Source organism: Parasteatoda tepidariorum, chromosome 6 (genome assembly GCF_982258835.1).
Source record: "Parasteatoda tepidariorum strain Cologne lab strain chromosome 6, Ptep-v5.0, whole genome shotgun sequence".
NCBI lineage: Eukaryota > Metazoa > Arthropoda > Arachnida > Araneae > Theridiidae > Parasteatoda > Parasteatoda tepidariorum.
The window spans coordinates 21808903-21825472 of NC_141760.1; the positions used below are offsets into that span (position 1 = coordinate 21808903).

The 16570-nt window shown below is 27.7% G+C and overlaps 1 protein-coding gene across 3 annotated transcripts in view; it reads right to left on the reverse strand.

Moving 5' to 3' along the window:
• LOC107440583 (uncharacterized) overlaps nt 1–16570 on the reverse strand; it is a 96673-nt gene continuing 80103 nt past the window's right edge. For 2 of the 3 annotated variants that reach the window (XM_016053555.4, XM_071178920.2), the window contains exons 8-17: nt 16275–16332; nt 16067–16161; nt 14915–15067; nt 13538–13694; nt 9855–10725; nt 8641–8891; nt 8215–8334; nt 4920–6260; nt 3882–3940; nt 1–2206 (exon numbers count right to left, since the gene is read on the reverse strand). In XM_016053555.4, the coding sequence (XP_015909041.2) occupies nt 1190–2206; nt 3882–3940; nt 4920–6260; nt 8215–8334; nt 8641–8891; nt 9855–10725; nt 13538–13694; nt 14915–15067; nt 16067–16161; nt 16275–16332 (4122 nt within the window). In that variant the 3' untranslated portion in view covers nt 1–1189. Of the gene's footprint in view, nt 2208–3879; nt 3941–4919; nt 6261–8214; nt 8335–8640; nt 8892–9854; nt 10726–13537; nt 13695–14914; nt 15068–16066; nt 16162–16274; nt 16333–16570 lie in introns of all 3 variants that reach the window. The other variant, XM_016053558.4, reaches the window with a different exon arrangement.

Below are 16570 nucleotides of genomic sequence, written 5' to 3' on the forward strand. Positions count from 1 at the left end.
TTTGAAACTAAAATATTTGATTTATTAAAATAATTTGTACAATATTAAAAAAAATGCTCTATATTTTCAAAGTCCGCTTATGTACACATTAGCAGTTAAAAATATCGGTGGTTTTTAAATACTGCAATTCTAATATATAAGTCTCATAGAAAGTTAGCTGATGCTTTCCTTTTAACCGATGTGTGTTGATAAATCAAAAAAGAAAAATCTAAACACATCAGATAGAAGGAATAAAACTTATCAACAAACTTGCCTCAATAGACTTATTTTTATTTCACTTTGGCACAAATCAACATATTTAGTACATACATAAAACTATAGATGGTTTAATGATTTATTTGATGTTAATAAAAAAAATGAAAATTGAAATTATGAAATTGTTTGAGAATGTATGGTAATTTATTTTTAGTCAAATTTTTTAAAGCAACTACTGAAAAAAAAATTAATAGCTATTCCACACAATGAGTCGCATAACTAAATTAATAAAAATCATAAAAAATACTGAATTTTTTTTTCCTACTAATTTGTTTTGTATGTGCTCAGAAAGGCCAGATAAAAATTTAAAATCTAAGAAATATCAAACAAATAAAGTCATTGTTACAAGCATAACATTACAAAGTAAAATCACTAAAAATAATTGTACTAACAAGTATCACAGACTAAACTGTATGGAGCAACAGCTAATTTGATTATTTCTTTAGCTTTTTCTGTTAGACAGAATGAAATAATTATAACATCTTAATACACACTTTAAAATAAGAAACTTTAAAAATTTTCCTTATTTTTTTTCCACTACTTTTTTTTAATATTCAACAATGTATTTTAAAAGATTTCCTAAACTGGATAACAACTTTGAAATTGCAAATGAAATTTTAAAAAAAATTTATAAATCCAAATATACAAAAGACAAATTAAGTACATTAACTAAAAATTCAACATGCTGGCTAAAACTATACAAGAACAATAGATAACAACAATTACATACAAATCAACATTTGATGAATTTTACATATTGCACGAAACAAAACACATACAACATTATTTGAGCACATCTGAAATCCTTCTAACAGCATGTAAACATAATCTTACATTATTTACTGTACAAATCTATGCTAAATTTGGCAAACAATTTGGAAGATCAATTTGACAATCTCTAATGCCTCTTTCTATTTAACACAAAAATTAGTTTTTATTTTTGTTGAAATCGGGACATATAAAAGGCACAATCAGGGCAATACAATTTTGATGGCTCTACCGTTTTTTTATGGCACAAATTGCAAAGCGGAGAATTTGAAGATTTCATACTGTCAGATATTTTCGGCTCTGGAGCAGGTGTTTCAGTTGCACTAACATCATGTACTAAACTAAGATCGTTGTCTTGAATTTCAGTTGATAATCCATTTGGTTTCTGTTGGAAATGTTGTTTATATACACGCTCTAATAAAGGATTAGGTATGAAGTCATTGTCCTCGTCGCCCGCGCACGCCACTAACACAACTTTATCAGAGAATGTCACACTTTTCTTGGGTCCTCTTCTCTTCTTAGCTTGTTCTAGAATGTCCTCGAAGTTCATGAAATTTGGCGCATAAAATTTAGAAAAGTTCCTGTCATTACGCAGGAGCTCTAGTCTCTGCAGAGCTGTTTCATAGTCTGGTGGCTTGTCGGGCCTTTTTGCCTCGTGCATTACGCATGCCTCACGAGGGTACCTGAACAATAAATCATCTTGAGATTCACCTTTAGAGTTCCTAAAAGAAGATCGATTGCCACCTATCCTCAAAACATTAGTCAATTGAGCATCTGTTAAATGATGGTTATATACATTACTAGAATTCATTTGAGTCTGTTTTGCATTAACAGGACTGCAGAGTCTTTCGTTTATACAGTCTGACTGATTAAAAGATTTATCGGACAGTTTAGGGGAGCAGTAATGGTTCGCGGTAGAATGGCAATGTGACTTGTCTATTTCATTAGAAGCTCTTCTGCTTTGCGCAATTTGATCACTGTTAATAGCTGTTGTTTCGACTGTTTTAACATCATTGGTGTTCTCAGAATTTGAATCAGATGGGGAAACACATATATTTTCAAACTTCGTCGTAAGATCACGAACAGATTTTTGTTGATCAATGCTAACAGGTGAAATGTCTTTACTGGCCACTGATAGACAACTAGCAACAGATCTTGGTAGGCAATGTATTTCTTTGTCATGCTGTGAAACGAATGAAATTAATTTAAATAAATTCATAAATAAAAAATAGAGTACAAATGAACAAATTTTAAAACATATATAAATAAGCCTTTAGAAAAAACTGCAATAAAATATTATATTAAAGCAATTAAAAAATTTTCCTTAAAAATTATAGTTATTATTTAAATAGTCATGTGGATTTTTGGTAAATTTTGTGTAGACTTCTGTTCTGCTCACAGAAAACTTTGCAAATTAGAAGAGATTTTAATTACTTTGTTAAATATCACATGTATCTTTTGCACTTCAAGAATATCAAGCAAATGCAACTGGAATCATGAAAAAATTTTCTGACTGAACAAATTTATGAAATATTTATCTATAAACTGAAAAGTCACGAAAGTAGACGAATACTCTTCCTGATTAAAAATTTTTAAAAAAGAAATGACTATGAAGATTTTTAATTTTAAATTCCAGATATTTAAAAATTAAAAACCAAACATAAAAAGACAATACCAAGTCATGTAATATAATTTACACAGCAAGTTGCAACATAGATATTGCAAAGAAAAATTTGACTCTAGCGGTAAAAACATGCTACCTATATTAACTTCATACAGCTGTTCCTTAACTAAGAAGAAAAATTTAGCTCTTCTCTTTGTATAAATAATTTCCTATAGATTAATTTGATTGAAAACAAAATTTATAGTTAATTAAAAGACTATGATTAACTAGATTTAAACATTGCATAACTTCGACTAAGAATTTATGTGGGAAAGTTTTTACAAATCAATAATAAATCAGGAAGTCACACATGATGAAAATTGTATTTCAAGCTACATTCTTTTCTCATACAGCAAAAACAATTTTCCCATGTTGTGAGAAAGGGAAATGGTGTATAGAGGAGAAACTTTCCCTAAAACTGTGTCACCACCAGTCGGTTAAAGACAAATGAGCAATATTTAAATATGTATTTAACTACAAGTTATTGCAAATATACATAAGTTAATTCTAATTTTTATCATAAAATCAACAATTATCTACGAAAAATAAACTATACAAATTTGCCTTAGTCGATTAGTTTTAATTTTCGTATTTAATAATATAAATATTTTACATTTCTTTCAACAAAAAAAATTAAAATTAGTCATGAAATACTACATGCTTAAAAAATGTGCAGAGAGTCATAACAATCTAACTCTAAACACATTTAAAACAATATTTTTAATTGGAATATAAATGAATATATGAAATGTATTTAAGATATGTTAAAATACGAAAACCATGATGGGAACATCCTTCAAAGAACAGCATTTTAAAATGAATTAACTCTAAAAATTCTATTTGATCTTTGAAGTTTAAGTTCTGATATCAATTGAACTTGATTTTAAAATAATTCAAAAATGCACAATGTAAAAAAGAAAACTAATTTCAAAATATATTTCATACACATTTATTTTTAACCTATTTCAAAGATCAAAAATTAAATTCCGTTGATATTTTAATGTTAGTATAGCTTTCATGTATTCTTATCGACTAAAAATACTATTTAAACGTATTTTCTAAAGTTAAATTTATGAAAATCCAGCAGGTTTTTTTATTTTATTTTTTTCCCTAAGAAAAAAAAATTAAAAGCACATTGCAAAAATCAAATGAGTAATTTCAAACAAACAAAAATTTATGAATTTGCACTACTTACAACTTGTTGATTATGATTATATAAATCTCTACCACACTCTGCTTTTCTCGAGGAGATAGCTAAAAAAGCAAAAATAAATACATAAGAAAACTTAAGTAACTAAAAAGAAGATAATAAACAAATTACATTCCGTTATTTGATTCACTTTAACACGAGACAAAAAACTTCTTCAGAACTCTAGCCGATGTAGTTTAAGTTCTAATTTGTTGGATACATCTGAGAACTAACATTGTAATGATATTTATATTTCTTAATCTTCATGTAACCTATGCTTAAGTATTCAGCTGTTTTTTAATTTTATTTTATTAAAATACAGTAGCATATTATTATTTAACGGTGACATTAATCATAAAACTCTATCGCCAAGGAAAATAAAAAAAAGTCATAGTTTAAGTGCCTTACACTTGATGCAATGATTTTAAGCTATAAACAATTTAAATAAAAAGTTAGATGCCAAAAATAAGCAAAGCGAAATTTTAAAGATGCTAGCAAAAACAGATTACAAATTTTTTTTAACTATATATATAATCTTGCCTTGAAGAATTATCTGGACTTTATAAAGGACAAATAACTTAAATATTTTAAAAGTTTTTTAACTTTTTTAAAAATTGTCGATTCTGCAACAATTTTTTACCTAGATGAAAATTATCAAAATCATTGCTTTATTCTCAGTTTTTGAAAATTTTTGTGAATCCAAGTAATGCAGCATTGGAATAAAATTTTAAATATTTAAAAATTAGACCAAAATGCATTTCATTTTCACAAAACTGTGGCTTTTCTCCATAATAACGTTTTGCGTCATTTTCAAGAAAAGCATAGACAGAGCTGGCTTTAGATAGGCTGAACTTCACTTAACAGTCATGAGTAACAGTTGCAAACTCACAGCAGTTATAAAAATAGCATATTATTCGCAAAAAAGCGTTTCATATATTACGAAGGAGCCTTCGAAAAACAGGCTTAAGCTCAGATTAGTACGCTACATACTATAATAATAGAAATAATTATTAATAACAGAAATTCATTATTTTAATATTATACCTGATTTTTGATCAACTCCTGAATAACACTCAGCAAGCCATTTTTCCCTTTCTTCCTGTTGCTTTCGCTTCAAATTCAACTCTTCCTGCTTCAACTGCAGCTCTTTTAGCCATTCAGCATTATGCATTGGAAGTTCATCATGTTTATGTGCCACATTATGGAGATTCAGTTTCCTGGGAATTTGTTTCAAGTCCCTATTTACAGGAGGTTGATGTACAGATTTTTGTTTCTGGGCATCATGGGGAGGTGTTGGAGGTGGTGCTGCTTTCTTTGCTTCGTGGTTGTGATACTGGATATTTTTCTTTGGAGAGGAGGCATTGGAGGATGTTGCATGAGGAATAGGTGGAGGTGGTTTGTATGGAGGAGGTGTATTTGCTCTGGTAATGCATTTCTTTGAAGATTTACTATCTGTCAGATGCGTAAATTTTGAAGACTCTTGTCTTCCTTTAGGTGGTGATTTTTCCTGATTCAAAGAGTTGTTTTTGCGACAAGATACTGGAGTCTGAGAGAAAAAGCAATCGTCAAAAGACCTGGCTGCTTCACCGCCCGAATCCTGACCTTCACGGAGATCGGGCAAGCTTCGATTTTTTCTCCTCATAAAGCCACCCATCAGCTTTCGACGAATTCTATGCTGCTTTTTTGCAGGGTGGTCTGGAGAAGACTGTATGGTACTGGAATTGATATCTGAAAGCTCATTTTTAGAATTGGCAGTTGGGCCTGAATATGTCCTGTATAAGGAGGTCTTTTTCGAATGCTCCCATTCACTGGAATAGTCACTGAGATCAGAATCTTTATTTGACGCTTTTTGGAAAGATTTTTTTCGACTTGGAGATTTTGATCTTTTATCTTCTTTTTCATTGGAACTAATGTCGCCATCAGACTTTCTGCCATCAGGTGTTTTATTGCGCTTATCCTTCACTGATTTTTCATCACAACTTTCATCACCCGTCAAGGATTCAACGAAAGAAGAAAGGGCACCCTTCTTTTTCAAACTTCTTTTAGGCAGTGTGGCATATATTTCAATATTTTTATCATTATTTGTTTGCTCCTCAGGCTGCTTGGCACACGCAGGTTTTTGAGGACTTTTTAAACTATCGTTTAAAGTACTCTCAGAACTATTTGTGGAGGCATCATTGGAAGTTTTATAGACAGCATTTTGTTGTTCTTTATGATAAGCCTCAATAGCTGCTTCTTTCTGTTTTCGTCTCAATGCCACTTCTTGTTCCTTCAATTTCTTATGCAAGTTAGAGGATCTAATTAGACACATACTGTGCTTCATTTTTGCCATTGCTAAAGCAGTGCTGTTTGTGTATGGTACATCCATGGCAGCTCTCGCTCGAGCTAAACGAGAAAAAATATATGTATATTAGCATAATCATTTAATTTATTAATGTAAAAAAGACATATAGAAATAAAATATGCACTTTTAGCAGTGTTTTTTAAAAAAATAGACTAATAAAATATCTTGTCCATGACAGGAAAGAAATAATGAACAATATATTTCAATATATCTTTTTATAAAAGAAAAATTTAAAAAATTGCTTGTTTGAGTGTAAATATTAATTAATGTTCAATCAAGATAATTTTAGTTTTATTCATTGTTCTGCAAACAAGTTCATGCGAAGATATGTATTGTTATTAAAAGCTAACCTATCAAGAGCAAAAATTAATACTTTTCAATTTTAATTTTTAACAAACTTAATAGGTTCCAAAATAATTTCAAATAATAAAATAATTTTTTCAAAATAATTTTTGTCATTATATTGATACTTTATGGATTTTTAGTAATTATAATTTAACATATATGAAAACCAAGACTACCATATTTATTATTAACAGAACAAATAAAAAATATCAGAAAATTAGTAGGCATATACTGCTTAATCCACAAAAAAGTGGACATGAGGATGAAAATTTTAACTTCCTTAAATATGTTTAATTTTAACTGTAAAAGGGTATATTATTTCATATTTTAATGAAAAAGAATGAAATTTTTGTCATTAACTTGCTTATTTTAACTAATAAAATGACATATGTCTGTGTGGAAATACTTTGCAAAAATCTTTGTTACATGGTCGATGAACAAGCAATTCTTCAAATCTCTAAACTTATATACATATAATCTGACAGCTATTATTGAGAGCTTTTGCCCATAGAAAAGCATTCACTAATCTTCGTTACAAAAGGTAAGCATATTAAATTTTACTCTTAATTATTGTCACATCCACAAGAAAAAGTTGCATTTATATCTCAACAGAAAAATTTATTTGAGTGTAAGTTTTGACACTAATTCAAAAATATTTTATTAGGATACTTTGAATTATAGAAACAAAATTTTTTTTCTTTAATTTAGGTTGCTAAACATTGAGGGTGTGACACGTTCCTGATGTGAGTGTGAAAATTTTTTAAATCTCACCCACAACATCATTTTAAACTGAACACAAATGTAGGTTAAGAAAAATCATGAAAAAGTAATATGCTGGAAAATATGTAAATAACAACAGTAAGTAACAATATGTAAATGACATCCTTTGATTTTGTGTTAAGCCCAGTGAAAAAATTTAAATTAGTTTCATTTGAGCATGTGGCAAAACAATTATGTCAAAAGCAAATTGAGAGGCAAAGAAAACTAATATTATTACCTTTTGATATTATTACTGTATCCTTCATTAATATAATAATTAAAAAAAACTTGCTTTGTAAATATTTATGTGTGTTATTATTTCATTGGTCATACAAATCACACACGCAACGATAAACTTTGAATATTTCCTACACAACCAAGAATCAAGAAAGTAATTGAATTTTTTCATAGAATATTTAATAAAACATTATTGTCTACCAAAAAAAGAAAAGTTCACACAGAATTTTGAGTTTTTTAACTGAAAGATGAAAATGCCTGTCCTTTTCATGTCACACTAGCAACATGTGGAAATTATTTTTTCAAAAAAATAAATAAAATACAGGGCAAATTGCAGATTTGTATTAATGTATATAAAAGTGGTCAATGTTGAAATCCATAAAAATTTAAACCAATGCTTTAAAATATTTTAACTAATCGTTAATTTAGTTAGTGTAAACGTCACACCTGGAATTCCATATTGGGCAATACATACAAAGAAAAAAATTAAGCATATTTATGTAGTTTTAATGGAAAAAAAAAACTTCAAGATTTTAGTAAATTTTAATAGATATAAAAAAATTGAGCACAGTATATTCATTCTTTAAATTATAATGCCAATAAGTTTTAAAAAAAGAGTGTTCGAGAGAGAGAGAATGTTATATGCAAACTTACCAGCAGCTGTATCACTGAGAAGTGCAGCCATTGATATATCTCCGACATTCTCACGTTCCACAGATTTAGCAACAAATATGTCAGCTTCAGCACACAATTTATCACATTCATCTTTGAAACCTAAAATTGAACATTTTCAATTATAAATTTAATCAGAAAAACAATTTACTTTTAGAATTAAGTTGATTATAATATAAATATTTATTAAATTAGTTTTAGTGTTTATTCCTTTCCGTCTTCTAGAAATTTAACATTGTAATTAAAACAAAATAAAGAATGTGACTGAATAAAGCCACAATGCATCAATATATTTTCATTTATTAAATTTGAAGAATCAGGGACAGTAAAAAAAATAATTAATTTTGAAGGGAAACAAACAATTTTTACAACAAAATTAAAGATTACATAACACAACCGGCAACTTACCAAAAGGGAAATGTTCATTGTTCTTTAAATCCTTCAAACAATACTGCAATTGGGATATGTCATAAGGAACAAAAGCTGTCTGTACATGCTCCGGAATCTGCCCCAGTCTTGAATCAATCTTAGATGGAGAATTGTTTATGGCGGAAGGATAACTGTCAGAACTTGAAAGAGAGAAAGAATCATAGCCTGCATCTGTGAGGGATGGAGTATCTCCAGGTCTTCCACCAGCACTTCTCATGCAATTTAATGGCCTGAAATGTAGCAATATAATAATATTTAATTATAAATATTTCATATGGAAACCTTAAAAGAGATCACCCAATAAAATAAGAAAATAGTCAAAAATAATAGTTAAAAGTGTGAACAATGCATTAGTTTTTGGTTTGTCAGAGAATTTCATTTCTTAATGTAAATGGTTATTTGGTGGCATTCAGTTGATTTATGTTATTTTTGTGAAGAAATAGATGTATCATTTATGAAACATTTGATTATTAGAATAGAATTTTCACTGTGTAAGAACTATATTACAATTTAAAAGACAGGAAAATTTTCAAATTATTATTTTATTTTAAAAATATTTTTTTTTTTTTCAAATTGATGCAATTTTTTTAATAAAAGATATTTTTATTCCCAGAGGATTAAAAAAAAATTTTTTTCTGTGCAAATTATATTCAAAATATACGTTTAATTAGCTAGATATCAGATAATCTCAGTATTTAATTAGTTACAAAGTTTTAAAAGTATTGAGAAAAAGGGTGATTACTAAATTAAATTACTTTGAACCTGTTAATAAAAAAAAAATTAAAAATTTCATAATTGAAGAGTAAATTGTTTTTTTTTTCAGTAAGTTTTTATTTTATTATTGAAAATTAATGTATAACAATTGCTTATGTTGAAGCCTGATGATTTTCTCCAAGCTTAGTCTGGTACAAAGTATTTATACTTTTATGAATGAAAACTGTCTTCTCATACCTTATTTGCATCAGTGTATGTTAATTTGAGATAATAATGATTGATTATAATAATGATTGATTATAATGATAATGATTTGTTTGAGAATTACATGAAGACAAAAAAAATTTTAGAACTTTAAAAAGATCAAAATCTTATTTTAAAAAGGGATAATTTAATGAGAAATCCATCAAAAAAAATTCTCATTAAATTTAAAGATGTAAATTATAAAAAGTCAAAAGAAAGAAGAAAAAAAAGCTTACCTTTTATTTCCAACAACATAGAAATAAGGATTATCTAGAGAAGTAGTACTCGATGAGCTGGCACTGTTCCTGTCACCACTCCAATTTCCAGAATCTCTTCTTCTAGCAATATTTGCAGCATCCGGAATATCAAACTTTAAATTTAAATGATTGTGATACCCTTTAGCAAATACATTATCCAAAGATTCCAAACTACTACTACTATTTCTATGTCCGATGCAACCGTTTCCATTTTTGTTATTTATTGATCGCTGACGTTGCAATTTTTGCAGTTGCAAAATATTTTCCACAGTTTGGCGACTAATATATGCGTTATTTAAGCTATGCTCAGAGTCTTTAAGAGAAGACAGAGGATCTGCCATTTTTTCTGAATCATTTTCTGTCTGTTGCAAATTATCCACTGTTATTGGATGATTAAGAGCATTACTATTGGGTAACGTCCTGTTCAGTTTTGCTTGGGCTGCATCAGAAAAATGAGAACAATTGGGCACAGATATGCGACCGGATAGACGATTTAACTTAAGATTATCCAGGATAGGATTTCTGAGAGAAATCTGTTCAGGATATTTTGATGATAAGTGAAAGTTTGGATATGTTGCAGTATGAAATAGGGATGATTTTATACTATGATTAGTAGAATTTTCTGCAGCAGATGATGGATGAGAGTCAGAAATTTCTGGCTTAGAAGCTTGTTCTTCTGTCCAGGAAAGCTCACCACTGGGTGTGACAGCTCTCCTAGGTTGTATGTTTGGAGTCATGTCACAAGTCACTTCAGGATTTGGAGTTAAGGCTCTTCTTTGATTATTTGTAGATGGATGTTGAAAAAGTCTCATATGCTTGTCACTTACGTTGATTGAACCAGGATCTTTGTCTGAAAATATATATATATATTAAATTCTTGATTTAAAAAAACAACCTTCGAGAAACTCTGAAAACATATTACTTAAGGATATAAAAAAATTTCATTTTTTATCATTTTAAGTTAAAGATTTTTGTAAGAACTTTTTTTAACACAGATTAGTTTATAACTTAACTAAAGACTGATTACAGATAATATTTCTATCGATATCATTTAAAGAAGTAACAAGTATAATTTAAAAATTCATAAAGCATTTTAAACTGTTTTAAATTCTATTCGTATTAAACATTATAATAATTGAAAATTTCTCCTTTTTAAACAATTTTCTAAAGTTTTTTTTTATATATATTCAATTTAATTTTATATACAAATTCAGTGATGGGATTCACCTAGTTTGCATTGGTACTTTGGTACCGATTCTTAAAACTAAATAATGTGTACTGGTCCTCAAAATTTTCAGGTGCCTTTGATTTAAAACATTGAATTTTGGCAGGATTTTAATTCATAGTTTGTAGAAATAAATGTATTGTGGATTTTTACTACATTAGAGCATTTAATATGTTTCAGCAATTTTTCTAGTAATTATTTTTGACTTATTTAAAAAGGAAAAGACAATTTAGTTTAGGTGACTTTTAATAAAGATATAAAAGATTCCAAATTAATTGCTAACCAGAAAAACGAAACTAATCTTCCTGATCACTGGACGCAAGAAGAGCTTAATATCTTTTTAATAATTATTACTGATTAATAGCTGTTAAAGGTAAATTAGGATGTGAAAAGTATCGCAAAGTGGATATAATAAAGGCATTCATGTTTCTAAAAAATAGAGAATGCCAAGTGGAGCCATTAGGAAATGTAATAAGGAACCTGAAAGCATGTTTAAGAAGAAGAAAAAACATGGAAGAACATTTTAATACAAAATAACACAACTTATCTAAGCATAGCTTCAAACAGTTAAAAACTAATCGATATGCAAAGTTGTTGACAAAATTAGTGAAATATGCATAAAGTCAACATGTAAACTATTTAATATTGTGTACTGTTTGACGAAACGTCTTATATCCTCGCACACTGAAGATGAAATCAAGCTTCAATTAAAAAATGGATTGAGTATGACGATTGGTCTTTATTCATGGAAAATAACAACAAAAATAGTAGACTTCATTATCAATTAAAGGAAAAATGAAATATTTGGTAAGAAAACAGAGGATTTAAAAATTTGCATACGCATATTGTTCGTATTATTATTGATGAGGCTTCAACCATCTCCAGCAAGCCAATTTTAATGATTTTTAATAAAGTGAAAGATCTGGAAATCGCACCTTTCATCCTTCTTAGATTTGCTTAATTGCGAAAGCAAAATTATAAATCTATTTTTGAAAGTCTATCGCAGACTTAAAACAGTGTAAAATTTGACAACAATCATTTAAAGTGAAATCTAATTGCATTTTGTCCAGATGGAACCAGTGTAATGTTGAAAGAAAATTTCTGGTGTCAGAACTTGAATTTTGAGTAGTTTCCCAAATATAATAGTCTGTCATTGTTTAAATCATCACCTTTAGCTTGTTTTAGCTGATTTAAACAAGAGGATCAAATAAGTTAATCGTTTGAAATTTTTCATTCATAAAATGTATGCAATTTTTCATCAATCAAACAAAAATCTTTGAAATTAAATCATTAAAATTAGACGTGTTTTGGGGCCACGATGGGCATCATGCTGTTTAAAATCAACAACTGTAAGTTGGTGTGCTTATTCATCTCTGTATTTGTTCTTCATATCAAATAAAACATTCTCAGTTATGCAGAAATGCCTAGAAAATAAAAACTTCCTAAAAGATTGATATTTTGATGGAAATCTCTATGTTGTCCAAAGTAATACAAGAAAGGAATTTTAATTTTATTAAAGAAAAAAAGATTACGACGAACATTTAATGCTTTTGAAATGCTCAAGACTAATGATGGAGCTTAAGAGAAAACATTTGAGGAAACTTTTAGCTCTAAAAAATTTGAATGTATTCATTTGAGTGAGAATATAAAATTCAAGTGTTTTACACGCAAATAGGATAGAATATCAATAGAGGCATAATTTGAAATCTTAAAATCAAATCAATGACGATAGATTATTCATTAAGGTACTGTAAAAAGTCTTGTCGGAATCGACTAGGCTACATATCTGGAACCGAAATAATAGAAAATAGAAGATCTGGTTGTTTCTAGGAGAGAAGGGGAAAATCAACTGCTTCTGAAGTTTTTTGACATTTTCAAGTATCGAATAGACATCAATGACTGTAGGGATTATATTGGAACATATTTTAAAAACATGAACAATCATATAATTCTTAAGAGTATGAATGAGAGAATGAAGGCAAAGAATATTTAGCCAACTGTTGCTGTAAGTTCAGATGAAAGAGGCTTTAGCCTTATAAATTCCATCAGTAGGCACAAAAGAAACAGACTTACGGTAGAAAATATTTAAAAAATAATAATTTCCTTAATGTGATTACCTCTGAAAACTGGAAATCAAAGCCAGTTGTTATAAAATGGCTATGACGTACCACAGGGCCAATGATACTCCGATGTAATAATATGTGGAAGATTCAAGGGAAAAATCAGGAAGCCAATATTTAAAAAATAATTAGTTTAAAACAAAAATAACATCATTTATACATCTTATATTATGTTCCCATTATTTTCTATAATTACTACTTTTAAAAAATACTGATATATTTTAAGAGTACCGGTCTTGTAAATGATTTGAGTCCCATCACTGTACAAATTAAATATAAAGATTTCTCTTTAAAAATGCTACAATAATTTATTATACCATTTGGATTCTTTCGATGCCCAGGCACAACAGTAACTAATCGAGGTGCAGTGGATGTACTAACAGGTGTGCCATGTGGATTGGCGTACAACAGAAGGAGGGGTTGGAAATGCCCACGACAACATTTTTCGACAACTTGTTCCCATTTTGGTCCAATCTAATGATAAATAAAAACAATTATTATTTTCAAGTAATATTATAATTCTTAAAAGATTCTAACAAATTGATCATGTAAAATAAACAAATCTATTTGCCAATATTTAACACCACATAATCAAGAAACAAAAATCACTTCAATGTAATTTATACAATTTCAATTATATAATTCATATTTTGCTTGGTATTTATACAACCTTATAAAACATACAACATTCCAAATAGTCAAATTTTCAATAGTCAAAGATGTAACATATTAAAAATACAACTAATTGATCAAATAAAGTTATTTTTTAGATATTTTTTAACATCACCCAAGAAGTGGGAAAAGGATAAAAGCAGTACGGTTAGAACACAGGTAATAAAAAAAGAAATTTGCACAGTATATTACGACTGTAAGATTTAAGCTATTAATAAAATTTTAAACTATTGAGGTTATATTATTAACAATAGCCAATTAGCAACCAAAGCCAAAAAAATCTTTTTTCTAAATGTCATTGTATTAAAATGCTCCAAAACGATTACTATCAAGTTACCTGTATACAAGCAATCAAAGACGGAAACATATTAACTTAATTAGGAATTAACAGTATTTATAATACAAACAAAATCTTCTTTTACAGAAATATTGCTTTAATAACATACAATTCAGTTTCAAATTATAATAAACAATATTTACATATTAATTTCCATCTTGAAAATTAGTCCCAAATGTGACAGAGGTTTGAATAAAATTTGATATAGATTATAGGTTTTTAATGAGTCAAAAAAAAAAAATATTACAATTCTTTTAAAAACATTTTTAGTTTTTTTTTCCTCCTCAAGAAAGTTACACAATTTTTTATAATTGATTAAACGTATATTTCAATATCATTTATTAATTTACATTTTTCAGTAAAAATTTTAAAAAATAAAGTGTGAAAACATAAATATAAAAAATACATAAAATATAAAGGTGTGCAATATAATGTAATGTATCTTATTATTAATTTTAAATATCAGACTTTTGAAGATATAATTTGCCAAAGTTTATAAACACACGGCAAAAAATAATTTTAAAAATTAAATGCACTAGTTTGGAAGATACTTTCGATAAAGGAGAGGCTATAAATGTTTATTAATTCACATAAACCATTTTCTAATTCCCTTTTAATTTTTATGTAAACAGCATTTGATTATATTAATAAGTAAGTATAAATGTGGAAGAGAAATTCTGCTTACTTCTCTGACAGCAGCATCATCAAAATAAATCCAAACTCTCAGTTTTGTATGGAAGAAAAATGTGGAATAGTGTTTTCCATAATAAGTAACAATTCCAACAAGTTGGTGAGTTGCAGTAGATGCCCATCGACTATCAACAACGGAATGAAATACCTTTAAAAATAAACAAATTTAAATAGAATTAACGATATGTCATTCACATTTTCTTTAAGTCAGTAGAACTTTGGTATTATTCTAAATAGTGTGAAATGAAAACACTACACCTATTTCCTACTGTAAACAGAATTTTATAATTGCTAAAAAAACTTCCATTTTAATAAATAAAAAAAATTCATATAATTTTATAAAATAGTGTAAAAATTTATGTATTATTTCAGGAATCAAGTGAAGTTCTATACAATTTATTTGGTAAAAGATCTTAACACTAATAATCAACATAATACCAACTATAACTCATTTTAATATAGAAATAAAGTTGCTCATACAATGTGCTCATAAAACAAAGCAAATTACATTTATTATTAAAATCACAACATGTAAAGTAAGAAATGTTTGAGCCTCAGAAAAAACCCATAGTGAAACCATTTCATAAGTAATTTGTTTCAGGGAGAAAAAGAACCATGATTACCAAGACTTATTAAAAGTTACGTACACATCAGTGATGCAATGGAAAATAATTATAAATAAGACTAGAAATTTATTTATTTTGCATCAGGGAAACTAATTCCTAATGAAAACAAGCTAAAAATAAAATGGTTTTATTATCAATTTTTCTCTCTTTTTCGAGACACAAACATCTCAGTAAAGTTCATTTCCTTGAAGAAAAACTAACATAAGGTAAGTGTAATGTAAATAAATTGAGATGCCATGCATGTAATGGCTTCATATTGAAAGTTCTTAAATATAATGTTAATTTAGATATATTGATTAAATCTTTATGAAAATATTTAATAAAATAAGTGTAATAAAGTATAAATACAGCATCTGAATTTGATTTTAAAAGTTTATTATGCTAGTTTTGCTCTAATTAAACAATTTAAAAAAATGAACATTAGAAACTTATGCATAAAAAAAACTAAAATGTTCAGACATTATACAATGAAAATTTAAATGTTGAATAGAAAAAATTCAATTCATATAAATAAAACTCACATCTTGCAATTTTAAAGACATCCCAATAGTTTTAAAAACATCCATGATATGTTCAATTGTAGGACGTTCAGAATCCCAAACTAGCCCAATGCTCACTGCAAAAGTTAAATAAATAAATATGGGAACAAAAAATATTTTAAAGCTAGAGGAAACACAATTACATAATATCAAGACTAATTTTATATAGAACAGTAGAAAAATAATTTACCTATTTCTGGACGATTCATCAAAGTTTTTCTTATTTGTATTACAGCACCGCAAGAACTCTAAAATTATAAATGGAAGCCTCATTATTATTTGACATTTGTATACTACATTACTTTTAAAAGGGTCACAAATGTCATATAAGTAAATTTAAAAAGTCATTTCAATATACTTTTAAACAATTTTGATTAGCATTTTAATGTTGGTAAAAAAAATTAGACTTTAAATGCTTTCTTCTTTCAAAAATCACTGAATTAAAAATTTTAATATTATTTTCTGCATAAAAATAAAATAAAAATA